This window comes from Oncorhynchus masou, chromosome 29, assembly GCF_036934945.1.
Source record: "Oncorhynchus masou masou isolate Uvic2021 chromosome 29, UVic_Omas_1.1, whole genome shotgun sequence".
NCBI classification, from domain to species: Eukaryota; Metazoa; Chordata; class Actinopteri; order Salmoniformes; family Salmonidae; genus Oncorhynchus; species Oncorhynchus masou.
In genome coordinates, this window is record NC_088240.1 from 55,928,264 (window position 1) to 55,955,256 (window position 26,993).

General features: G+C 47.0%; 1 protein-coding gene across 3 annotated transcripts in view; it reads left to right on the forward strand.

Annotated features, from left to right (window-relative positions):
• The window catches only part of LOC135520036 (zinc finger protein 516-like), a 60,022-nt gene extending 33,404 nt beyond the window's left edge, over nucleotides 1-26,618 (forward strand). The window contains exons 2-6 of one of the 3 annotated variants that reach the window (XM_064945351.1): nucleotides 81-2,433; nucleotides 11,202-12,542; nucleotides 15,670-15,774; nucleotides 16,891-16,958; nucleotides 26,017-26,618. In XM_064945351.1, the coding sequence (XP_064801423.1) occupies nucleotides 633-2,433; nucleotides 11,202-12,542; nucleotides 15,670-15,774; nucleotides 16,891-16,958; nucleotides 26,017-26,034 (3,333 nt within the window). In that variant the 5' untranslated portion in view covers nucleotides 81-632 and the 3' untranslated portion in view covers nucleotides 26,035-26,618. Of the gene's footprint in view, nucleotides 1-80; nucleotides 2,434-11,201; nucleotides 12,543-15,669; nucleotides 15,775-16,890; nucleotides 16,959-18,349; nucleotides 20,414-26,016 lie in introns of those variants that run through there. The other 2 variants (XM_064945350.1, XM_064945349.1) reach the window with 2 other exon arrangements.
• The last annotated feature ends 375 nt before the right edge of the window (nucleotides 26,619-26,993 follow it).

Here is a 26,993-nt window from a genome sequence, read left to right on the forward strand (position 1 = left end):
TAGTGAGTACTCAATTACATTTGATCTCTCTCTCTCTCTCTCTCTCTCTCTCTCTCTCTCTCTCTCTCTCTCTCTCTCAGGGTGAGGACCTGCACAGGCTGTGCAGAGAGCTCACAGAGAGTGATGCAACCTGGAAGCTGCTGATATGCTGAAAAATAAAGCCAAAGAAAGGCCAGCCAGTGAACTGAACAGGAGAGGAGACATGGAGTAACAGTGTCAGCCAGAGATAGAGCTTGTTAATGTGTTGCCATATACCATGACTGATTCCTTCTGACACTGTGTACGGTACCCAGAGATGTACGATTCCCGATAGTGCTGTGTAAGCTATTTTACAAAGGGCCGTATAGCAGGTAAAGAGACATTGACAGTGTTGGATTCACTGACTGTCAGGGCATGGATGAAGACAGATAGATGGCATACTGAAGATAGATGGCAAAAGACTGTTGAACACGGGCTAAATAACACTGGATGCACCCTTACAGTTGGCAGTGGATGAGCACGGACAGATAGCATTGGGATTGGCTGATACAGACGGAGAACGCTAGAGCTAGATGAGCTACTGCAGATAGCAGTGCAGATCCACTGTTAGCGAGCTAGCGCAGGCAGGGAGTGGGAGTGGGAGGCTTAGCACCATGAACCCCAGAGAGAGCGGAGGAGGAGGAGTGGAGGCCATGGAGACTCAGGCGGGAGGGCTGGAGGTGGGGGAGGAGGGAGGCCAAGCCAGCCACGGAGGAGATGGAGAAGAGGGGGAAGAAGACAAGGCCTCAGCCTACGACTGCAACGTGTGTGGCCGCAGCTTCCCCTTCCAGAGCTCTTTGTCGCAGCACATGCGGCGCCACACAGGCGCACGTCCCTACAAGTGCCCCTACTGCGACCACCGCGCCTCCCAGAAGGGCAACCTCAAGGTCCACATCCGCAGCCACAAGCTGCGCACGCTCACTAGCCACCACCCAGAGGAGGAGGAGGGGCCAGAGGAGGAAGAGGACGGGTCAGTTGAAGTGGGTGTGTCTGAGGGCCTGGACGGTGGAACCAGTCCGACGAAGAGCAGCTCGGCCTGTAACAGGGTCGTCAACGGAGACGCTAACACAGAAGAGGGCATAGGGAAGACGGCGGTGAGGAGCGTCAAAAGGGAGAAGTCGAGCTCTGAGCAGCGGCCATATTGCTGCCGTCTGTGCGGGTACCAGACCCAGCGCGAGGACCAACTCCTCAGTCACATCGAGAAGGTCCACATCACAGCTGATATGGAGGACGAGACTACCCCAGTGAGTCAGGAGGCAGTGGCAATGGACGGAGAAGCAGGGACTCAGGTCACTGATGGCGCCTTCCCCTGTGAGACGTGTGGCCAGGTGTTCACACAGGCCTGGTTCCTTAAGTCCCACATGAAGAAACACGCAGGCCTCCTTGAGCATTGTTGTCGGGTGTGCGGCCGCCGCTTCAGGGAAGCCTGGTTCCTCAAGAGCCACATGAAGACCCACAATGGCTCCAAGGCCTCCGGCCGGGGGAAACCCAAGGCAGACTCCCAAGAGGCCACGGCCACCATCAACGACGTGACCCAAGACCCAGAGACCAATGTGACCTCCACAAGCCTTTACCAGGTTTGCTCCAAGTGTGGAAACCTGTTCCATGACCGAGAGAGTCTGAAGGCCCACGAGAAGATCCACAGCCAGGCTAAGCAGCTGACACAGGGCCAGAGAAGACCTTGCGATAACGGGGACTCTCTCGGTTCCAAAAGGCGCCTCCTGGACTACCTCAGCCTCCGGCCAGCTGTCGAAGAAAAACCCCAGGAAGAGAAGAGGCGCTTAGGCCAGAGGATCCCCGAGCTGGACCCAGTTTGTAGCTACCAGGCCTGGCAGCTGGCTACGCGGGGCAGGGTTCTTGAACCTGTGGAGGCATACAGTATAAAGGCAGGTGGAGAAGGGGATGAGGTCCTGGCTGGAGGGACTGTGGTGTATGAGAAGGAGAGCAGCCACTACATCCTGGAGGGCCAGCAGAGGGAGCGACGTTCAGGGAGACGCAGCAGCGCCAGCGGGGGAGGGGGTAGTAGCCACCACACCTCCCCTGGGGAGCACACTCCCGAGAGCCTGAGCGACTCGGAGTACCGTCCCTCCTCCCGCCAGGGCCGACGTTCCTCCTCTTCCCAGCAGAGCCAGTCCAAGTCCACCGAGTGCTTCGAGTGCGGAAAGATGTTCCGCAGCCGCCACCAGATGATTGTGCACCAGCGGGTCCACCAGAGGCGAGATGGGGGCAGGGGTTCCGGGTCCGGAGGGGACAACCGGGCAGGGCAAGGAGGGGATCGCTGGGGATCCACCAGTGATCCCGAATCAGGCTCCCCTAGCAGGCCCAGCACCCCAGGGTACGGGAACTCACCACCAGCCTCCACCCTGGGAGAGGACACCCCTGAGATGGGCACCGCCAAAGCAGTCCCACTGGCAGGTTAGTGAACATACCTCGACTGTTATTTAAGTAGTTACTGACCCTAATTTAAGCCCTCTGTCGTGTGACCGTAGTTGGATTAGTGAGGGGGGGAATTGGGCAATATTTGAGAGGAAATAGAATGTGAATAAACCCTTTCTCTGACAACAGTAAGATATTTAGCTCTGTTCTCAACAGATCCAAGAGATAAGCTTCAATGTAAGGACTATGTTAAGCATGCTGTAGGAGCTCATTCCTTTTCAAGCTCTTTCAAGGCCCCTGTTCCTGACAGTCTCCCATTAGCAAACATCTGTTGGTGAGATCCCTATCATTGTGATTCCATCTCGTCAACTCAGCCCCACATGGAGTGGGGACATGAGCCACCCTGTGGCGATAGTCGGAACTTCTCAGGATCTGTTTTTGAGTGTGCTTTAAATAAACAAGATGATAGACTGTATCATGTCAGGTCATCATATTCTCATTTGTGTTCAAGCCACTGTTGAAAACAACAAGACGGTTGACAAAAGCAGACCAAGATGAAAAGTCAGTGGGTGGTATGATGAAAGCTTATGCTTTGAAAGTGACTTTACAATGGAGATGGAATTTTTGGAATGCCTATCATTTCTTCACCCCTTTGAGCAATAAACACTGGGAACAAATAATGATAAACATATAGATCTTGGTTGATTCAAGATGGCTTGGTATGTATGTTCTTCAGTAGAGTACAGACAGGTATTTGAGTGGGTGTCAGTGTTGGCACTAACTTGTTGAAAATATGTCTCTGCTTATCATGTTTTCATACACAGTTAAGAATCAGAGCTCACTCTTTCACTCTCTTCCCTGGCGGTTTAGAATGTCAGAAATAGAAGTAGCTTTTCTTCGTGCTCGAGCAGTGTGCTATTTCAGCTTTTCCTGTCTCAGGAAACCCCCCCCCCCCCCCTTTTATCTGTGTGAATATGTTTTTGCTCTCGTTTTCTTTTCTTTTTTACATTAAAATAAATCTGTCCTTTTTCTTCCCCTCGGCTTACAACACGAGAGTGTTTGAAAATGGAGCAGAGAGAAATAGAGAAATAGCACGAGAACACAAAACTTCACTAGACTAAAGAAAGAAAAGAGATAGTTTTGTTCGCCGTACTGTCCACACGCAAGAAAAAAAAAACACCTTTTCATGTCTGTTGTGAACTTCCTGTTTTGTCATTCATGTACTAAATCCTCAGACAGGAACATTTACTTTAGTCAGTTAGTATGCAGAGAATGGATCTTACTTATCATGTCCCTTAGGATGTTATGTGCAGTAGCCTATGTATGAGAACATTAAGAATAGCAACTCGTACAGTCAGAGCCATGGGTTCCTGGTTCCAGAACTGTTAGTGCAGTATAGACAACTCAACATGTTTGTCATCACAATGACCATAGGAGTTGGCAAGACAGCACCAACAGATCTGGGACCAGGCTAATGAGAGATTGAGGAGATTTTAAGATCACAGCAATGGATTCTGAGTGAGCATGTTTTTTTTACTCCCTCATTGCAGTTTGTTTAAAACAGAACTCAGGGTCATGTTCATTAGGTTACACAAAGAAATACATTCTTAAACGTTCTACAACTGAAAATGAAAATTAGCATTTCTTATTGGACAAGGACAGGTAGTCCCTCCCTGTTTCAGTCAGTCTTTTTCCCATTTGATGCCAAATGAACAGGACGCAGGCCGTGGCAGTGATGGCCACATTTTTACATTTTAGTAATTTAGCAGATGCTCTTATCCAGAGCAACTTACAGTTAGTGCATTCATCTTAAGATCGCTAGGTGGGACAACCACATATCACACAGTAAGTGCATTTATCTTCAATAAAATAGCTATCAGCAAAGTCTGAGCTAGTAAGGGGGGGAAAAAGTTCACAAAACTTTTTTTATGGCGCGGTTCTGCGAGAGGGGAGTGCTGTGGGATTATTTAAGATACTCTGTGAAGAGGTAGGGTTTCAGTTTTTTTCGGGAAGATGGGCAGGGACTCTGCTGTCCTAGTGGGAGGGTCAAGGCACCTGAGGTGGCAGAATGGAGTGCTCGGGTTGGAGGTGTAAGGTTTGAGTACAGCCTGAAGGTAGAGAGGGGCAGTTCCTCTTGCTGCTCTGTAGGCAAGTACCATGGTCTTGTAGGGGATGCAAGCTTCGACAAGAAGCCAGTGGAGTGTGCAGAGGAGCGGAGTGACACGGGACAACTTGGTAAGTTTGAACACCAGGTGGGCTGCAGCATTCTGGATAAGTTGCAGGGGTTTGAAGGCACAAGCAGGGTCCTAGCCAACAGCATAGTCCAGACAGGAGATGACAAGTGCCTGGATTAGGACCTGCGCCACTTCCCGTGTGAGGTAGGGTCGTACTCTACGGATGTTGTAGAGTATGAACCTGCAGGAGCTAGTCACTGCTTTGACGTTTCCAGAGAATGACAGGGTGTTGTCCAGGGTCTTGCTAAGGTTCTTTGCATTCTCGGGGCGGGGGGCACCGTGGAGTTGTCAACTGTGATGGAGAGGTCTTGGAGCGGGAAGGCCTTCCCCGGGAGGAAGAGCAGCCACACCTTGTCAATGTTGAGCTTGAGGTGGTGGGCTGACATCCAAGCTAAGATATCTGCCAGGCACGCAGTGATGCGTTTCGCCACCTGGGTGTCAGAAGGGGGAAGGATAAAAGTAGTTGAGTATTTGAATGATAGGAGAGACCATGAGAGGATATGATGGAGCCGAGTGACTTGGTATATAGAGAGAAGAGGGCCTAGAACCGAGCCCTGGGGGACACCAGTAGTGAGAGTACTTGCAGATACAGATCCTCTCCACGTCACCTGGGGATGGGGTCAAGTGGGCAGGTTGTTGGGCAGCCGGACCTCACTAGTTGCAGGCTTTCATCTGGAGAGAGAGGGAAGAACGCAGTCAAGGCATAGGGTAGTTCTGTGGGACCATTGGAGTCAATAGGCTGAGTGAATGAGAAGCGGATGACGTCAGTCTTCTTTTCAAAGTGGTTGACAAAGTCATCTGCAGAGAGGGAGGAGAGAGGGGGAGGGGGTGGAGGATTAAGTAGGGAGGAGAAGGTAGAAAGAGCTACCTCAGATCCCCTGTCAGACAGTCAGGTAACAGGGCCTGGTAGGGCGTCCTCTGCCCTATCTATACCCTCTATGTTCCACTGGCTAGTTACCTAATCCCCGCTGACGCCATCCAGCCACCCTGATGCCTCTCCTGCTCCCCCACGTCTCAGGGATTTGTTATTTATAGAGACACTACTAATGGACACACATACTCTCAGAGGACACACACACCTAGCATGCACCAGCAGCATACCACCCTGCATCCCACTGATGACTTGCCTCTGATGCTGAGCAGGATTGTAACTGGTTGGGAGACCAGATGCTGCTGGAAGTGGTGTTGGAGGGCCAGTAGGAGGCATTCTTTCCTCTGGTCTAAAACAAAAAGTTTCCCACTGCCCCAGAGCAGTGATTGGGGACATTGCTCTGTGTTGGGTGCTGTCTTTCAGATGGGATGTTAAACGGGTGTTCTGACTCTCTGTGGTCACCATGGCACTTATCATAAGAGTAGGGGTGTCAACCCCAGTGTCCTGGCTCAATTCCCAATCTGGCCCTCATACCATCATGGCCACCTAATCTTCCCCAGCTTCCAATATTGGCTCATTCATCCCATTCCTCTGCTCAGTAACTCTTCCCCCAGGTTGTTGCTGTAAAGGAGAATGTATCGTGAGTCAACATACCTGGTCAAATAACCGTCAAATAAATGCATGTGCACACACAAACACATACACACTCCCAGACTTCACTTGAGTGTACTGACACAGGTGATCTGGTTGGAAGGTGAGCAAAGGTCCTAGATTCAATCAGATCAGGTGTTAACCGGCGATAACCGCATAGCTGCTGGTGTCAGAGGTGGAACCACGTTGGAGCTGTCAAACGTGACCATTGTCACGAAGCCACACCAGTCCCACTCGCAATAGAAGTTCACGGCGCGACAGTTGTGTAGAAATAATGAGGCTGAAAATTAAAATCATTCAACAAAATAATAAGGATTTATATCAGCCGAATGAGGGTGTAGATTACATCTCAAATTCCAGTTAACAAGGCTGCATGGCTGCAAGATTTCTCTTAATGCGACTCCGTGCAACCAATGGCCATGTCCGCTTTAGGTATACCGTGAGCCTCTTGTGGATTTGACAGCTCTTACGTCGTTCCAACTCAGACACCGTCAAAACATCAGATAGGCGGATGTTGCTTAAAGCGGATTGGATTATATCGGTCCCTAAGTCGCTCAAATCGGGGGTTCATTCGAGGTTTGCGGTGTTGACGGTGTTGTTTATAGTTTGGAAGTGCCAAGGAACATGACTGGATGGCTGCGGGAGTGTGCTGCTCGGGTGATCAGGTCCATGGAGGTGAGGTGACAGAGACGGTATCTCAAGGCCTTTTTTTTAACCTATTTACTATCTACAGTACATACTGTACAGGAGAACGTGATAATTTTCAGGCCGTTACCTATGAAGTGTGGATCGGCTTTCTAAATGGCTGAGTAATGTACGTTTAGAATGTTTGTATGGCTACTGTAGGCGCTGGATATCTAGTCTCCTAGTCCCACCCAATTGTTAGCCTCTTGCGACAGACTGGCGAGCGCAAGGAAGATTTGGTTTCTGGGTTCCAGGATCTCCTGTATGTCTGCAGCACATGTAGAGGACAGGAGCTACAGTGTCAGTCTCGATTGCCTTGACTGCTGAGTGGGAGGGAGGGGGAGGGAGGGAGGGAGCAAGCGAAGGAGCGAGGGAGTAGTGCAGTTAACATTGGATATCCCAGCCAGTGTTTGTTTATGTCAGATGGATGTTATCCCCCCCCTCGTGGTTTCCCCTTGGCAGCAAAGCAGGTTTTGGCACCGACAGCTCTATGGGAACCAGGTTCTTTCCCCTTCTCAAACACAGACATGCACATCACCTACTGGTACTGACTTATGTGATGGTACATTTTTCCTCAATAAAGAAGCCAACTATGTATGACTGAGATATGTGGTTGTCTCACCTAGCTATCTTGAGATGAACGCACTAACTATAAGTAGCTCTGGATAAGAGCGTCTGCTAAATGACTAAAATGTCAAATGCAAAAAAACACACACATACACACACAGGGATTAGCCTCCAGCTCAACCTGGCTGGGTGTTCACCACTGCAGTATGTGGACAATAGGGAAGCCAAATGAAAAGCAGATGGCAGTGGCATGTTCTAATTACGAAGTGTGTGTGTGTGTGTGTGTGTGCGTGTGCGTCCATTTGTTTCGGTGGGCAAGGGAGTTCTTGTACATCAGAAGGCACTGGCACATCCTTAATTAAAGGGGGCAGTCTGGAGTTGCTACATCCATTTTTGTAATGATAATTGAAGGATGTGTGCCCATTCGATTCTTGAAGGATATAACTTATAAATGCCCCATGAGCTTCGTTCAACTCCGGTACCCCGGCATAACCCAAAATATAAACTTGCTTGACTCTAATGTTTGTAAAGAAAATAAACTTCTATACACACTATAGCGTCAAAACATGGTTAAAACTATCATTTTTGATGTCCTGCATGGTCAGTCCTTGCATCCATTGCTCTGTCTATGAATTTGAGAGTGGTTGCATATCTCCAGTCCCATCTCCAGGGGCGAGGAGCACGCGTTGTTATTGTTTCAACTGCTGATTGCCACCTTAAGGGGCCTCGGGAAGTATTACTGAACATTTGTGTGTTTTTGTGTTTCTTCCTGTATGAGGGACAGAGAGTGAGAGGTGGGGGATCAATGCTCTGGAGTAGTGTGGGTGTGTGAGTGTTTTTGTATTCATGTTTGTGTGTGACAGATTGTGGGGTTCTGTTTATGTGTGTACAGGGGGGGGGGGACTCTGTATATATGCCAACGTGTGGTGAACATTGACTACTGCACTCTACAAACCAGTAGAAATATACACTGAACTAAACTTTAAACGCAACATGCAACAATTTCAACGATTTCACTTGAGTTACAGTTCAGATAAGGAAATCAGTCAATTGAAATAGACCCTAATCTATGTATTTTACATGACTGAGAATACAGATATGCATCTGTTGATCACAAATAACTTAAAAAAGTAGGGGCGTGGATCAGAAAACCAGTCAGTATCTGGTGTGACCACCATTTTGCCTCATGCAGCGTGACCTCTCCAGCGTGCCAGGGCCATCGAAGGTGAGCATTTTCCCACTGAAGTAGGTTGCGACACCGAACTGCAGTCAGGTCAAGACCCTGGTAAGGATGACGAGCTCGCAGATGAGTTTCCCTAGGATGGTTTCTGGCAGTTTGAGCAGAAATTCTTCGGTTGTGCAAACCCTCAGTTTCATCAGCTGTCTGGGTGGCTGGTTTCAGACGATTCCGCAGGTTAAGAAGCCGGCTGCAGAGGTCCTGGGCTGGTGTGGTTACATGTGGTCTGCACTTGTGAGGCCGGTTGGATGTACTGCCACATTCTTTCAAAAAACTTTGGAGGCGGATTATGGTAGAGAAATGAACATTACTTTTTCTGGCAACCGCTTTGGTGGACATTCCTGCAGTCAACATGCCAATTGCATGCTCCCTCAAAACATGAGACATCTGTGGTATTGTGTTGTGTGAGAAAACTACACATTTTAGAGTGGGCGTTTGCCTCCAGCACAAGGTGCACCTGTGTAATGAGCATGTTTTTAATCAGCTTCTTGATATGCCACACCTGTCAGGTGGATGGATTATCTTGGCAAAGGAGAAATGCTCACTAACAGGGATGTAAACAAATGTGTGCATAACATTTAAGAGAATTAAGCATTTTGTGAATATGGACCATTTTGGTGATTTATTTTATTTCAGTACATGAAACATGGGACCAAAACTTTACATGTTGCGTTTGTATTTTTGTTCAGTGTAGTAATGCAGCCAATGAAATAGATGAATTGGTGTATCAAAAGGCAGGAAGACTATTTTCAATTGTTGTGATAACCATGATCATAATGATCATACTCATCATTAGGCCTACGAATGTTTCTCGCATCAGAGTGAATTTCTACATGTTAATTTCCTGATAAAAGACACTGTTTACTCACATATGTTGGAATAATCTGGAATGACACTCTTTTGTGACATGTACAGATGCACTGAATCAGATGTGAATGCCATACATTTTGGCCCAAAGGAGAATCTCAATTCAGAATTCCCACCCCTCTGACATCGTGCTCCAATTGGTTTTGAGAAGGAGGCAAGGAGAGGGGACTTGAGGTATCAATATTCAGATTCTCTCCATATATTTTTACTGTTTGGTATTTAGGCCAACACTGCCACCAATTGGTCATGAGGAAGCACAACACCAACTTTTTCATGGAACATGACTCAATTCAACTTGTCAGTTACTATTTCAAGCAAATCTCTAGGCAGATTTTTTTAACCTTTATTTAACTAGGCAAGTCACTTAAGAACAAATTCTTATTTTCAATGACGGCCTAGGAACAGTGGGTTAACTGCCTGTATAGGGGCAGAATGACAGATTTGCACCTTGTCAGCTCAGGGATTTAAACTTGCTACCTTCCGGTTACTAGTCCAACGCTCTAACCACTAGGCTACCCTGCTGCTCAACGTTTTGACCTTTTGTTTTTGTTTGTTTTGGTTGTTTTTGTTTTGGATAACGCATGTCTTGCGGATATAGACTGACCTGCAAGCAGTGAGCGCTGTAAGCTATAACCCCCCCCCCCAGCAGGAAAAACAGAACCTAACAGGTGGCGGCTGGTGGGATCAAAAGAAGCAAAAGCACACTAGCAGTAGCAGCAAATAAGGAAGGCGTGATTGTTACTAGCATCTAATTGGTGCAATCGCTGAGGCAGGCTCTCGGGTTCTGGCTTCTCTTTATTCATTTTTTTTTGGGGGGGGGTATCTGTACTTTACTTTACTACTTGTTTTTTTTTGTTAACAACTCCACTACATTCCTAAGGAAAATATGTACTCTCTACTCATACTGTACATTTTCCCTGAGATCCAAAAGTGCTCGTCACGTTTTGAGTGCTCAGGCGGGGGAGCGATATGGTCCAATTTGCGCACCTATCAATATAACGTTTTGTCATCCCTACTACCTCTGATCTGGACGGACTCACTAAACACAACCGCTGGATTTATTAGGATCAACATTAGCTGCTGCCCAGGCAGCCTGTCCTCTTCCTGGCGTCCAAACAGGAATAAAGCAACAGATGGCAACAACAAAAACATTGTCTACGTGATTAATATAACAACACATCACACGGGACATTGTGCGCTATACAAATGTACACTGCTCCGCCATCACACATTTACAATGTACAACGGTGTGTCTCTTTGTGCCACAAGGTGTTGTTTTATATGTTTTTAAAAATCGGATTTTATTGCTAGCTTGAGCTACCTGATGTGAAAGAGAGTTCATTGTAGTCATGGCTCTATTAGCTACTGTTTGTAATAATTCCTGAGTGTTGGAGTGTGCCCCTGGCTGTCCGTAAGAAAATGTAAATAAAATATCTTTGTGCCATCTGATTTGCTTAATAAAATATAAAGAATTTGATGCATTTACTTTTTACTCAAAATGAACTACTTTTTCCACAAGATACTTTGACTTTTACTCAAGTAATATTTTTCTGGGTGACTTTCACTTTTACCTTATTAATAGAAAATTACTCAAGTATCTTTTACTCATGTATGACAATTGAGTGCGTTTCCCACCACTTGTTGAATGTTTCAGAGAAGTGACCAAACAATCTCTGTTCTGTTTTGCCTTCCACAGATGAGAAGCCTTACGTCTGCAGCCTGTGTGACTTTGTCAGCACAGAGTCCTCTGCCTTCCTGTCCCATCTACGTCTCCAGCACACCAGTGACGGCCGACCTATTCCCGACCCCAGCTCCAACTCTGAGAGAGGCACCCCCAGTAGCTTCCCCAAGCTGAAGAGGGCTCTCCTCCACGGGCTTGCTCAATCCTCTGCCCCCCACCCTTACCTCTCTGCTCGACCGTCAAGAGACAAATGCATCGCCGAGAGCAGTTCACCCACTGACTCTCACCATGTTGCTCCTCTCGACCTGTGTGTGAGAGCTGAGGGCCACAGGGGCCCGGCCTCCTCAACTCTTCAGCAGAAGGGCCTGCCCAGTCATAAGTGCTCCTACTGCTCCCACTCCACCCACTACCTGGAGGTGCTGTGGATGCACCAGACCGTCGCCCATCGCATCAACAGCAGTGCCCTGGCCCCCAAATGGGCCCTCCTGAAGAATAGCTTCAAGGGCCCCCGAGAGGGCTCGTCCTCCAGGAGACGCACGGGCCCTCCTCCCGCTCTGGATGGGAGGGAGTGTCCCCCGTTGCCCCCTGTGGTGCGCACCCCCCGCACACGCCCCCCATCGTTGAATGGGGGCCAGAAGAAAGACAGCAGGGACAGGGCAGCCAGTCAACCCAGCACCTCTTCCTCCTCCTCCTCTGCCTCAGGCCCCCAGAGTGTGCGGCCTCCCAAGTCAGGCAGCAGCAGACAGAGAGGCGAGGCTGTGCCGGATCAGGGCCAGCGCTCTCGCTCCAACTCCAGGCCCAGGGTGGAGATTTACCCACGGGGAGGCTGCTCGACCGGCTCCCTGGAGAAGAGCACTGCAGCCGGGGCTCCCCAGCGACCCTCAGCCCCTAGCCCCAGTGTCGGAGGAACCACCAGGCTGGTGGAAAGGTACATGTTGCCTCGGGAAGGCCTGGGATTCATGCTGTCCAGCAAACATGGCCTTGCAGAGTACAGCAGAGCCAGGAGCTCGCCTCAGCCCAAGCCCAAGCCCAGGAGCTCCCAGTCCCACACCCAGTCTCACCCGCAGTCCCAGGGCAGACCCAGGGCAGAGCGCCCAGCCCACAACACCACCACGGCAGGTCAGGGCTATGGAGCCTCCCACTCCCAGACACATGGGAGCGCCGTCCAGGTATCCTCCACCTCCTCTTCCTCCTCCTCAGCCCAGCGTGCAGAGGTGAAACAGGAGGAGGCACGGGGGGTGGAGACCCCAGAGCTGCCCATGGACATCCTCAGCTTCCTGAAGAGCTGCAACTCCAATGACCTGGCAACACTCTACCACCGTTGGGGCGCCGCCAACCCCCTACTGGACCCCACAGGTAAGAGCCAGGGCAGAGCTGTCAAACAACCTTTAAATAGGTCTTTAAATAGATAGGAAAGTATGTTTAGCGAACTGGGCACATGACCTGGACACAAAATAACATCAAGAAAACAGAGGGAATGTCCACTCATTGTTTGCCACTCTGACAAGATATCTTTAATGACTGTAAAGTCACCCTCTGGCATAAAAGTTACCCTTTTCACAAACAGTCTATTTCTTTCTATCTTTAGGCCTACTATAATATTCAGATATGTTTCTAGTTGGTGTTTTGTGAGTAGCCTGTCAGTGCTGTGACGAGAAAGGGAGACAGTCAGAAGGGCAGTAGGGATGATGATAAACACGCCTCAGGATCATGTGTTTAGAGGAAAGGCCAGATGCCAGGAGATGTTGAGCAGCCCTTTTTGGCTCGCTGATTGACAGCTCATATCACGTGTGGAGGGGTGGCGTCACTGGACTGGATCTACCAGAGGGACTGGCCCCTGAGGTGGTCAGTACGAACACGTAGGCTCAGTTGTACGCACGCGCACACACACACACACCATCTGGCAGAAGATGATTGATAGACAGGACGACTGGCCAGACTGACAGGGGCATAAATAACAAAAGGGAGATGCATTAAAGTAGGTGTGTGTGTGTGTGTGTGTGTGTGTGTGTGTGTGTGTGTGTGTGTGTGTGTGTGTGTGTGTGTGTGCACAAGAAGTACTTTATATTGTAAAAAAGCTGTATCTGGGGCAGTGTGTTCTATATGTAGGGAGATGTGGCGGCTGGTGGGAGGAGCTATAGGAGGACGGGCTCGTTGTAATGGCGGCAATGGAATGGTATGAAACACATCAAACATATGGGAACCACATATTTGAATCCGCTCCATTGATTCCATTCTATTACAATGAGCCAGTCCTCCTATAGCTCCTCCCACCAGCCTCCGCTGGTAGGGAGTGATGTTAAAACAGTGAAAGATGTGGCAGGACCTTCGTGGGTCTCTGTTCTGCAAGGCATATCTCCACTCTCCCGTTGACCTGTCGCCAACTGTTTGGATCAGGGCTCCGGCTGATGATACGCTCACAGACGGGGGAGAGAGAGAGAGGGGAGACAGAGATAAAAAAGAGAGAAAGAGCCACAGATATATGTGTATATATATAGAGAGAGAGAGAGCGAGAGAAGGGCAGGGAGAGAGAGAAAGAGAGGGAGAAAGATTGAAAGAGAGAGGCAAAGAGCGAGAGACGTGACATAATAATTAACCCAGCAGCAGCTGCTTGAGAAATGGTGATTACCAAAACATCCTATATTTCCCCCGTATTCTGCTGCTACTTTCCTAAGGTCAAGTGGGCCTCTGCTTAAGACACCCAGCTGGCAGGCTTCTATTCCTCCCCATGTTCCAGAGAGAGAAAACAGCCTGGGAGGCAGACGAATGACATCGCTGTCACCCGTCCAGGCAATACCGTCACGCTCCGCCTTAGCCCTTTGAGTCAGATGCTATAAAGTGACCTTTTTTGAGAAAGACAGGATGTGTGTGTGTTGTGTGTGTGTGTGTGTGGTGAGGGGGGGGGGGTGTATGTGTGCATTAGTGTGTTTAGTCCAGCCCACTTGTCTTTCATTAGTGCCTCGGCGAGAGAGAGAGAGGCTTGTGAGTCTGGCTGGATGTTTCCAGAGGCCAGGCAGGGTTAGGCCTGCCAGAGACACTCTCAGTCACCTCCACTCCCCTGTCACCCATACCACCAGCGGGCACCACGAGCCCAGGTACATGCCAAGGCAGGGCTGGGAACTCACCCCCTCACTCACTGCACACACCCCCAGGGCTTTTTGGCTGGCAGGGGAAGAGGTCATAGGAGGGGTTTGGTAGTGGCGGTGGTGGGGAGGAGTTATGTGACGATGGATGGACCAAGTTGGTCTCTCTCGTCTTCCTGCTGTCTCCCTGCATCCTGCATCACCGGATGACACGCCAAAGATCTTTTATATTCCCCTTCTGCACATGTACACATGTACTTCTGCGTACAAATAAACAGAACACACACTCTCTCTCTCTCTCTCTCTCTCAAACACACACACACCTGACGTGATGACACGCGGGCTGGTCGGCGGAGCGGGCACATCGCAGCCGGGGCGTTTTAATTGGCTGTAATTTATGCGGCGGCCGTGTAGCTGTGTGTGTCTGCCTGTCAGAGCCTGAGATGATGCTGTGTGACAGCTGCAGTCCAACCCCTGGAGCTAGCCTCCCATAATGACACATTAGACATACTAATGATGCTTCCCTCTCTATACTCTACTCTTCTCTACTAGAGTTGAGGCTAGCTCTCTCCAGCCAGAGATGAGAGACTAGTCTGACCATGTCTGTCGGTGGCCCTGTGTTCCATTCATTTACATCCATCCAATCAATCCATCAATCAATTACATGTATTTCCAAAGACCTTTTTACATCAGCAGATGTCACGAAGTGCTTACACAGAAACCTAGCCTGAAACCCCAAAGAGCAAGCATTGCAGATGTAGAAGCACTGTTGCTAGGAAAAACTCCTTTAGAAAGGCAAGAAACCTAGAGAGGAACCAGGTTCTGAGGGGGAGCCAGTCCTCTTCTGGCTGTGTAGGGATTATAACAGTACATAGTTTACGTTATTTTATGTGTTTTTCCCTCGTATTGAATCCCTCCCAAATAAAACCGCTCAAGGGGAGAGTTCTGCCACCACATGTCCTCTCTAGAAGGTCACGCCATCTCTGCCTTGACCTGTGCCGGTGGATATTATAACAGTTCATGGCCATTTAAAGGCGAGATCGTTCTTCAAGATGTTCAAATGTTCATAGATGACCAGCCGGGTCAAATAATAAGCACAGTGGTTATAGAGGGTGCAACAGGTCAGCATCTCAGGAGTAAATGCCAGTTGGCTTTTCATAGCCGAGCATTCAGAGGTCGAGGCAGCAGGTGCGGACCGTGTGCACTTCATCTAGTTCTTCCCGGCTTTTCTCCCTCTTATTTTCCATCCATCTCTACATCTTCATTTTGGTCATCAGGTCTTTTGTGTGGATTTTCATTTTTTTTCTCTCTCACAATTCCCAATTTACCCTTACTCTTATTTTATCACCCTGTCCCTCTCTCTCTCTCTCTCTCTCTCTCTCTCTCTCTCTCTCTTGTAGGGATGCTGAGGCCTCTGGTTCGACAAGGGGAATACGGCTGCCAAGAGTGCGGGAAGATCTTCAGTCAGCCCAGTCACCTCCGTACACACATGAGATCCCACACAGGTAAATGGGGATTAACACACACACACACACACACACACACACACACACACACACACACACACACACACACACACACACACACACACACACACACACACACACACACACACACACAAGCAGGTGTGTATACAAATTACATGTGTATATGTATGTGCACACAAACATATATGCCCGTACACACTCACGTGTACACACACACACATACACATACACACATACATATACAATGCATACGATCACATATCCAATACTGAACATCAGTAACATTCAACTACATTATTTGTTCATTTGTGCTCCTCAGCCTGTGGGTCCATTCTTTGCCCTTAACCAGGATAGCTGTCTATAGCTTTTTAAACGAATATGATTTTCTGATCTGTGACAAATAGTGTACGTTATTAATCACGTGCCAGATAGAGAGAAGGAATTGTGCACGCTAGTGAACTGTAGCATTTGTCCATCATGCCAACATATGTCTCCATTATCACGCATCCTTGTTCAGCCGCCAAACCAGTTATTGTGCCTCCTTGCTCTCCTTTGTCCTCTTTCTCCTCTCCTCTCTGGTCATGTCCATCAGTGGGGGGCAGCTGTAATAGTGGTAGACAGTGAGATAAGTAACTTCTTTATGGAGAGTGTGAATGATATGCGGCACAACCAGTGATGCTAAGTGACAGGAGCCAAACGACAAGGGATGCAGAGGGAGTCCTCCCCTCCCCCAGCATCCACTGTAAACACACACACCCTACACACACACACCGCACAAACACACACATTGCACAAACACACACACACACAGAGAGTGAGCTGTAATTAATGTTGTCACCGATGGTTTTCTTCAGCATGGATGTCATCCCTCACGCGAAAGGCCAGTCACCCCGAAGCCTCCCATTAGCATGTCTGTGTCATATTAAATCACTGGCTTCACTCCACCAGGTCTCATCATCATCATCATCATCTAGTTCCACTCTGCTCTGCTGTTGTTGTGTTTTCTCTCTCTAACTAACTGGTTGTTGCTGTGGTTGACGGTAGCGTTTGCTAATGGTGATGCAGGTGAATGGAGACTTATTTTTTAACAAGTACCCCACCCCCCCCACCCCTCACCCTCCTTTTTCCCCACAGTCGTGTTTGATTATAACGGACTCCGAGGTGCTGACGCTCAAACCAACTCCTCGGAAGCTCCCAAACAAGTATGTTGCTCCCCTAGATTCACATTGGATTGCTGCTTCCCGTTTCCTCATGCCCGTCAGTTTTGTGTGCATGTGTGTTTTCCTGTGTATGTTTGCATGCCTGCATGTTTGCTGGTGCTCCTGTCCTTATTGTTTTTACTCATTCTGTCATTTTCACTATGAGTTATGTGTCCTTCCGGAATCATCCGCTTTCAGACTCCACATATTTTGTGATGTCACCAAGTCACTAGAACCATAGTCTGTCCCTGTGTGAAGGATTGGCCCTGAGAACACACAAAATGTCTCTTTTCTCTCTGCATCAGATAAACGTTTTCTGAGAGAAAGAGAGGGGGGAGGGAGAGAGAACGAGAGAGGGTTGGGTGAGGTAAATCTCCTCTGCTTTGACATTCGGAGAGAGCCAGGTCCGCAAGCCGCACCTCCATCTTAATGAATCACCCATCCGCAAATGTATCGCGACGCTATGAATGATGGGAGCAGAAACAGCGTCGGGGTCCAATTAGATGTAGTGTTGGCGGTGCTTTACGGTGACGATAACCTTTAGTGTAATTTAGTGCACCACTCCCATCCAGCCTCGCTTCCTAACAGGGCGACGGTGTCCTAGAGGTGCTCGCTTTCCGCTCACGTCTCAACCTGCCCGCCTGATCGCCTGGCTCTGCTTTTAGATTATTTTTTGATTAATTGTGTATTTTGTTTTTTTTATTCCCCTCATGATAATGATGTATGATAACACACATATTTTTCTGTCTCTTCTTCAGGTAAGAGAGAGGGAATGAGAGGTTGAGGGCAGAAGGAGTCATTTGTTTTTCCCCCATTTTATATTCTTCCATTTATCATAATGATAATTAGGCGCAATTAAACAGCATTTTCTTTTGTTTAGTTCAGGTGTGCCGTTGCTTATTTATGTGATTGGCGCCAGAGCCCATTTGTAGGTCAGTCTAATTAGCAAAGCGAGTGGGTGGAGCTGGCTGACTTGAGGGAAAGAGAGAGAGAGAGAAATGAATGGTCACAGGAGAGGAGGGCAGATTCATGTAGGTTAGAAAAGAGGAAAGTTGACGTGTTTCTTTTGGAATCAGGTGCAGTATATTTTAATGGTTAGACGTCTGTTGCCATTAAGTTTCATGATTTGGGGTTAAATTCGTTTTTGTGCCTGTTTGTGTTATAACTTTGTGTATGTATACAGGTCTTATTCATTGTGCTGTTTACCTACAGTCAGTCCCAGCATGGTTTACATCATTCTATGTATTGTTCCTTGTATTAAATCCCTCCCAAATGAAATCGTTCCAGGGGAGAGTTCTGCCACCACCCGTACTCTATGAAAGGTCATGCCATATCTGCCCTCTGTGTGACCTCTGACCTCTGTGTGTGTGTGTGTTGCTGTGTGTGTCCCAAAGGGGAGAGACCGTTCCGATGCCGCCTCTGTCCGTACCGAGCCTCTCAGAAAGGGAACCTGAAGACCCACGTCCAGAGTGTCCACCACGTACATTTCGACAACGCCCAGTACCCTGATTACAGACCACCGGGACTGGACCACGATCAGGAGGAGGAGCCGGGAGACTGGTTCTCACCCAACACCACCGACCCACCGCGACCTAATAACAGACCCACCAGCGTGACATCCCCAGGGCCTAAGATAGAGCTGGAGACTCCATCCATATTCCCAGCCCCTCCCCACAGACAGCAGAGAGAACTGAGAGCTGTGTCAGAGACACCACCCGACAGAGTGACATCAGCGTGAACTCACCCCCGTTGCCGTTTTGATTTGAAATATTACCAGGATTATTTGAAATGTGTTTAAAAAAGAAAGAAAGGGGTTTCTTGGAAAGAGAAGAAAAATCGGACACTGTGCAAACAAATGCTGTTTTTTCCCTCTGCGGACCCATGGGCAAGGACGGCATGGCGGCGTCCCTATAACTGTCAGTTTTCCTGTTTTTCCCCATTTGATTTAGATTGTGATGAAATGGTTTCGTGCATTCCTCAGGACACTGATCCCTTAAAAACACACGGCAGAAGGGAGCAGCCAAGTTGGCGACGCTTACACTGACTGAACTGAACACACTTGGCTAACCCTCCGATTGCAGCTAACTTGACAAGCTTAAGACTGTGTGTGTGTGTGTGTGTGTGTGTGTGTGTGTGTGTGTGTGTGTGTGTGTGTGTGTGTGTGTGTGTGTGTGTGTGTGTGTGTGTGTGTGTGTGCGTGTGTGTGTTCTATCCTCTCGAGGACCACTATAATGAGTCCAGTATGATTGGCTGAAGTGGAGTGACCACTACACGATCTGACTCCGAGGCTGTTTGGCCGGTCATTAAGGAGAGAGAACGAGAGAGAGAGGGAAGGAGAGAGGGCTAATGACAGTGTGAGAGGAGGTGCCTGCTTTACTGCTCATTAAAAAGAGTGTGCGCTTTTAATGGGGGGTATAAACGAGCGTGCGGTTTTAACGGTCGTTCAATTATTGTGGAGGAGAAGATGAGGAGGCCGTTCTTTCTGATCCCTCTGATCCGAGCGTAGTCCTCCTCCGACACCCACACCTCCAACCTCAAATTATACCCACTTACTGAAACCTCTTAGCAGGAATAAAGTGGTCGGACTGTTTGGTTCAAGTTGCCCTTGCTCTCCTTTCTACTTGAATAAGACTAAACTCCTAAAAGCTAGTCCTCACAACAGTGGCTTTTGAGAGGTCAGGCGTCTAGAGCTTTCAGGGAGCATTGATGAAGACAGTGTTTTGCTTCTGATGGCTGCAGCGCCCTGGTAGGGTTGCTGTGTGTGTGTGTGTGTGTGCGGCTTGTGTGTGTGTGTGTGTGCGTGTTTTGCCCCTTCTTGATTACCTCTGCGTATTAGACTCCCTTTAGATGCTTTGCATACTACCTCCTTTGCAATAAAAGCTTGTTTTTGTATGGCCAGGTGTGAAGTGAGGACCAAAGCCATGCTTGCATACTGTATATGCGATATAAGGAGAGGCTTCACTGTAACCATATGTGTGATGGTTTTTTTCTTCTCAAAGTTGCCCTCATAAAACGCCTCCTGGATTCATAGCCATGCCTATGACTATTGGATTACATTGAAATGTAAGTACCTGGGTCCTGTTTGTTAGGGCAGACACCAATAAAACATTTTGCAACGGGAAACAAAAATGAGCGTTTCTGATTGGACAAAACCAGATGGGCCCTCCCTGTTTCAGTCCACTTTCTTCCGTTTGGTGCCTAATGAACACAGCCCAGGTGAGGTAACACTCTAATAAGTTAGTCATTCTTGTTTTGGTGCATGGATGTCAACATGTTCGTTCAGACAAGCAGACAATTGGTCAGACGGTCTTTTTGAGCAAACGTTGTATGCACGCAAGGCCACGTGCACTGTACATGACACTGCAAATGTCCAAGTGTGAGACAGAGAGCCAGAGATAGATAGGAAAATAATGAATAATTATCAGCTGTTTATAATATTTTTTGTGTGTGTGTGTGTGGGGGGGCTCAGTAGTAGTTTTTACATGAACACAAGATGAAACGATTTCTGTGTCGGTTACTTGGTGTGGTTGGTTGAATATGTATACAGCAGTGTGCTTGTATATAGCTACACTTACTGTATGTGCATATTAACGATGAGGATAGTGAAATACTTGAAGCGGATAATATAGCCTATCAAGTAGTGTCCTTAATAATTAGTGCCCTTCAATACCGTTGTACAGAATGACCATTTTTAAGACGAACTCCTAAAATACAAATTTGTACTCCTAAGTGTGACTTAGCAGATATGAGCAGACCACGCGGGAGTGAGAGAGTGAGTATTTGTGCGTGCATATGTAAGTTTGTCTGTCTGTATTTTAATCTTACCAAACCCGTTACAGCGTTAGATACCAAATGGCATTTCCGGTGCACTTAGACTAGGTTACTGCTTTAACACGTTTAACTGTCTTAATTTCATTCAGTCTTTGACTGGTTAAGGTAGTCCAGTTCAATGTCGAGTCTGGTTTTTAATGATTATTATTCTATTATCATAGATATCAATTATTTTATTTTATTTGCTATGTGTTTTTTGTTTTTTGGCTTTTGGGTTTGTATTACACTGCTTAGTTCAGTTTTCTAATGGAAAATGATAGGTGCAGAAATATGTTTCATAAAGAGTGTGTTTTTAGTCTCTCTCTCTCTTTGCTTAAAAAATGAGGACTTGTTCAGTAGATATCCAAGGGTGCCCTCCCAAAGAACTTGATGGAAGTCGTTATTTCTATTTGGTAGGGGTTTTAACAATTCCTCCAAGTCGTGTGTGGCTGTTGGCTTTTTATTTGTAATTAACTACATTGTCATTTTCCCGTAGATGACACTGTTTGAAATGTATCTGGTTGACAACTGTATTTATTAGTTACAAGGATCAGAGCAGAAGCAGACAGGAGTTGATTTATTTGATTCTTTTCTGATTTGTTTTTATACTTTGTTTTCACTGTCCCCGATGTGAAAGCTCTACCTCGTCTGAGGCCTTCTCAGTTCTGTTAAAGTTTTGTACATCGTTGCAGAAAATGTCATGTCACCATGTCCACATTAAATACACAAAACATGGCACCATTCAACTGGTTTCATCAGTCTCCCTTCCTCGCATGTGACAGAATGAGCAACATCCTGTAGGGGAAAGAAGTGTAAGTTGTGCCATTTTATTTATTTTTTACATTAAGGATCACTCCGTCAAGGGAAATATAGTTTTCTTTCTAACAAAGGTATCTACATATATTTCAGGATGTTGTGTATCCCTGGAAATAATCGGAATTCATGTAAACATTACAGTTTTGAAAATATAGCTTGTCCAATAAAGTGGTCTCTTGGCATAACTTACCCTGGGTATGGGTTAAGATGCCTACAAATTCTTAGCCTGAATGAAATATTCCCACTACCTTTTTAAAACCATGTCTATGTTTTTCCCCAAATTCAATTCGACATCACTTTCTTGTCTTGTAATCATTTTAAGCATAATTTAACACAGGCTTAACACCTAACAGGCACTATTTAAATACGCTTTGAACATCATTCCAGTGATAACGCCTTGCATTACACCTGGGGAGAAAAAAACACACTTCAATTTGCTCAACTTGCCATTGGCTCAACCGTTGGCTAAATTTAGCCCATGGCCACTTACCACAAGGCAAACATTTAGACTATATTAGCCCACACAGCTACAAGGAAGGACAAGTAACCGGAAGGGTTGCGAGATCAAATCCCCGAGCTGACAAGATAAACATCTGTCGTTCTGCCCCCTGAACAAGGCTGTTAACCCAATGTTCCTAGGCCGTCGTTGTAAATAAGAATTTGTTCTTAACTGACTTGCCTAGTTAAACAAAGGTTTTAAAAAAACAAACAGAATAAATTCGTTTTTGAAACTGACTTGCTTACCACTTTCTCCATGTGGTTGCTTCCTTCTTCACCTATTCCATGACATGATTACCTGTTCCTAACGTTTTTGTCAAGTCATTCATTTTGTGTGTGGTTCCTTAGAAACAAGGGTTGTTCAACTTACCCCTTTATCTCAACTTATCCCACTCTCCCCTACAGGTCCAGAGAGGTACTGGGTCATGTTCATTAGGCACCAAATGGAAGAAAATAGGGAAGAACTACCTGAACTTGTCCAATAACAAACACTCGTTTGCATAAGGTTCTAAAACTTTTTTTTTTGTTTTGTTTTGTGCCTTAATGAACACGACTAGTCTACTATTCTTATAATACAGAGAACTGACTTTCGACTTAGTAACATTAAGCAGAAACCATTTTCAGATTCGAGTATGGTAGTAGACTAAGAAGAAACAAAAATACCTTTTTAGGGGTTGACCATATTTCTTTATGAACCACATGTGACACTTGAAATTAGATGTTTTCTGACACGTGTGATGAAAGGCCCAGTTCAGTCAAAATTAATTTCCCTTGTGTTTGATCAGTGTTATTTGCTGATAGTTGCTGTTTGAAAATACAATCTACACAGGGCCTTCTAATCAGAAGGTTTGCTTGGGTGGACGTTTCGGCTTGCCTGGTGGCATCACCAGGTGGTAAATCGGTGTTCCAAACCTCTCTGCCAGTAACAACTAGTTTTCCCCTCTCCACTGAGACCACTCCCAGACACACCTAGCAAAATTCTTGCTTGAGCATTTCTTGTTGTTGCTGAAAAGCTATTTCTGCCCATTTTAATTAAAAACGAATACAGTAGAGGTACTTAATACTCAGAATGATTTGATTTAAAAAATGGCTGCATTTGGCCTTTAATGTGGAAAAATAGCTTGAGCTTGTTTCTATTTCTGATGTTTTGCCTAGTTAGGGCCAAAGTCCATTTGAGGCGATGTTCAAAAATGGACTCCCAGTCTCCCACCCACCTATTGCAGAGACACACTGACTGCACTAGGACTTGAAGGACCTGCCACTCACTTTTACCAGTCCTTTTCATGTACTAGCCTGTGACTGTGTGCTTTGAGACCTAACTGACTGAAGGACTGACTGACTGAGTGGTGAGTGACAGGTTTTCCCAGAGAACATGGCACATGACGTTAATGCCAGTGAGGCCTGCAGGCCGGTGGAAAGACAGAGAGACAGCAGCTGCCTGTCGCTCTCCCCCCTCCTCAGTAACATGACGGCCACGCAGGCAGCACTCACTGAGAAACCTGTTCCCTGACATCTCTGCTTTCTGTCTCACTGACGGGGGAGAGAAAGAGAGAGAGGAAAGAGGATCAACCTTCAGGCAGCAGACTCCATTTTGATGACTGATATGATATGTGCCTTCTGAATAGATTTATCCATTTGAACGTGAATAAACTTGTGAAATGCAGTTTTTGCAGGGTAGAGTACTACAGGGATTATTAACTTGATTCAGGCGCTGGCAGATTTTCTCTTGAGCGGATAGTCGGGGGGACGGAACATCATTACAAATCATTTGTAGACTGCAAATTGTCCTCAAGAAGCTCAAACATATCATATTTGACGAAAACATAATCATTTCAAACCTTGCTTACATTTGTTTACGATCACGTGTCTATATTATGTGTTACAAGTTAAATCGCTTCGAGCTGATTTCTTGGAGTTTTTACAGGCTTTTAAGTCCAACCATGAAAAATAAAGACAAATTGCCAATTAAAACCACCTATGGAAAGAACCTATTAGGCCTATATTTTATAAATGTTTGTGATCATACAGTCTGTTTTCACCCCACAGACAGACACAAAAGATCACGTTTCCCTTTACAATACACAGCTCGGACCTTAGTGGGAGTATTACTGTATGTACAGTATACCTCACACTCACATCCATATCTTCAGTGCTCTTTGCTGTTGTTCTACTATGTAAACATGTCTGTACCGTCTCTTCAGACGAGCTCTCCTATGTGTCTCTTGTCTCTGTTGTGGCTGAGTCCAGGAGCATGATCTGAGCCTGCCACCAGAGGGCAGCATTCTGCTCTAATGGTCACTAAACTACCATCTTCAGGAGGACAAGGGCCACATCGAACACCAACCCAGACCAAATGACACTTGTACCGTGTGAGGGTGTGTGAGTGGGTGGGGGGGGGGGGGTCTAAATAAACTTAAAACACACACTCACATACACAGAACAGTAGAGCTCTGCTCAGGAATCCAGGCAAAAGGCCAAACACATTTTACAACACTTCAAGTGTCGGCGACACGAGAATGCCCTCTCCACCGAGAAATATGTAAATATTGCACTAATCAAAGGGTTCCGGAATCGCCAAATGCCACAGAAAAGGTTATGACCTGGAGCCTGTGGTAATAGGAGAGTGAAGGCGCGTTGAGGGGGGGGAGGTCGGAAGGGAGAGGGGGTCAGAGTGACAGCTTCCACAGGCACCCCTCCTGCCTGAGGAGGACCTTCACACGGTGACCTCTGCCCCCTGTGCCTCCCTGCGCCTCCTGCAACTCCACCAACGTTGACAGTAACGAATAGAAAGGGGATGTATATGTACCACAAGCAGAAAGAGAAAAGAGAGAGGAAGAGAGAGAGAGAGAGAGAGAAATGGAGAGAGAGAGAAAGAGAGAGAGAGATGGAGAGGAGAGAGAGAGAGGGGGAGAGAGAGAGAGAGAGGGGGGAAGAGAGAGAGAGAGAGAGGGGGGGAGAGAGAGCCAGAAAGAGAGAGGGGGGAAGAGAGAGAGGGAGAGAAGAGAGAGAGGGGGGGAGAGAGAGAGCGATGCAGAGCCCTCTGTGCACTATGCATAGGAGGACTGTGTGGACTTCGCTTTGGTGATCTGTCAAATAAAATGTCATATTTGTTGTTTTATTTTTCATGGAGGATGTTTCAGACTTTGTTCATAAAACTCACAAATACAGAATTGTGAATAGTGATTATTTCTTAAAGATATATCAGTCTGTTTAATAGTTTTACCCCAAACCAAAGCCATATATAAGCAACTATATACAGCCCTGTCCTAAAACACTGCAGGGTACTAAATTCTGAGACAGAATCAGGAAATACATACATTCCAGTCATGTAATTTTTTCTTAGGCGGGATGAATTATTTTTTACACTGACGTGATTGGTCTTAAATACCCCTGGAACCTTAAAGCCAAAAAAAAGGAAGAGAAGCCTGAGTGGAATTATTCAAGGGAATGACATTCTCCTGATGACAAGCTCAAGAAAATAACCTTGAGCCAGTGAACAATGAGCAATCAGCCGCCAAAGAACGTATGTGTTTTTTAACACCACGTGTCAACATCATCGGTTTAGCTCTCTGGTTCGTTTTATATCAATCCTGACAAGAATTCAGTTGGATCTTCAGTATGCAAATGAGAACCTATTCTGTCCCCCCCTCCCCCCCCCCCCTCCCCCCCACACACACACCCTCTGCATGATTCCCTGGACAGACCATGACATTTAACATCGCCTTCACTAATTTGCCCTTAATAGCCAAAAAAGTGATTAGAATTAACATTAATGACATTTCATATGTCTTCCCCTCCACATTAATTTCTCCCTTTTCTACTGATACTTAACCAGCTAATGCTTGTGGCTGCTTCTTCCTACAGCTTAAATTTAATGGAACACTTTTGGCAGAAATCCTTCAGTCGCTTTAACTTTTTCTCTCTCTCTCCCCAACAGCCACCCTGCTTCTTTTGAGGAGTAACAACACGGAAGAAGAAGAGAAAGACTTAAAGCCAGAGATTGTGGATTGTAGTAAAACCCCTTTTAAGTTTCAAATCTATTCTGTAGGTCGCAAACTCTTCACCAATTGGCATCAGCGTCACCAGAGATTAAGAGTGGGGTCTCGCTTTCTCTTGTCTCTTCTGTGCACATCTCGAATTTTAGCTTCCGCTCCCCCTCTTTAAACAAATGCTGTCCGATACCCTTCGTCTTCAAACTCCAACCCTGCGGCGTGCCTATAGTCTTCCTCTCAAAGCCAAATCACACAATGGATATAATATCAGCGGAGGAATGCTGCCATGTGTTCCTACTCATTCTTAGGACTGCACAGAAAAAAGAGAAACATGGACATTGAGCACTGAGCAGCCAATCCCTTCCTGTGTCTTGGCAGTACCATGTGTTCTTTGTGTGTAAACCAAACGTGCAGATGACCACATCAGCATTGCCCGGTGACTGAGTGTCAGAGCAGGAGACAGCGAGGACAGCAGCTGAGCACATCTCCTCTTGTTACATCTAATCGCTCTAACTGGTCACTCTCCCCTGGGGGAGGGAGAAGAGGAGAGGTGGAGGGGTGATACAGGGGAGGGAGGGGGACGGGGGAGAGGTGGTGGTGGGTGCTCATGGGTAATGGCAGGGGAACTGGCGCTGACGGACAGCCCAATCTCCCGCCTGGACAGGCTCAAGAGAGACGTGTCACTCTCCTCAGGCACCCGGGCTGGCCGAGCCGCTACAGTGCTAAATGTATATTGGCAAACTGTCCGTGCCAATGCCATTAGCCAGCAGACTTAAATTCCCTTGTAATTTTCCATGGGCCCCTCGTTATTGGCACCTCTGACGGGTTAAGTATTTGAGTCCAGGTTCAGCTTTAATGGATGACTGCATGGTGGTGGGGAGCAGGGGAGAGACTTATGATTCCCCCCCAACCACTCTCTGTC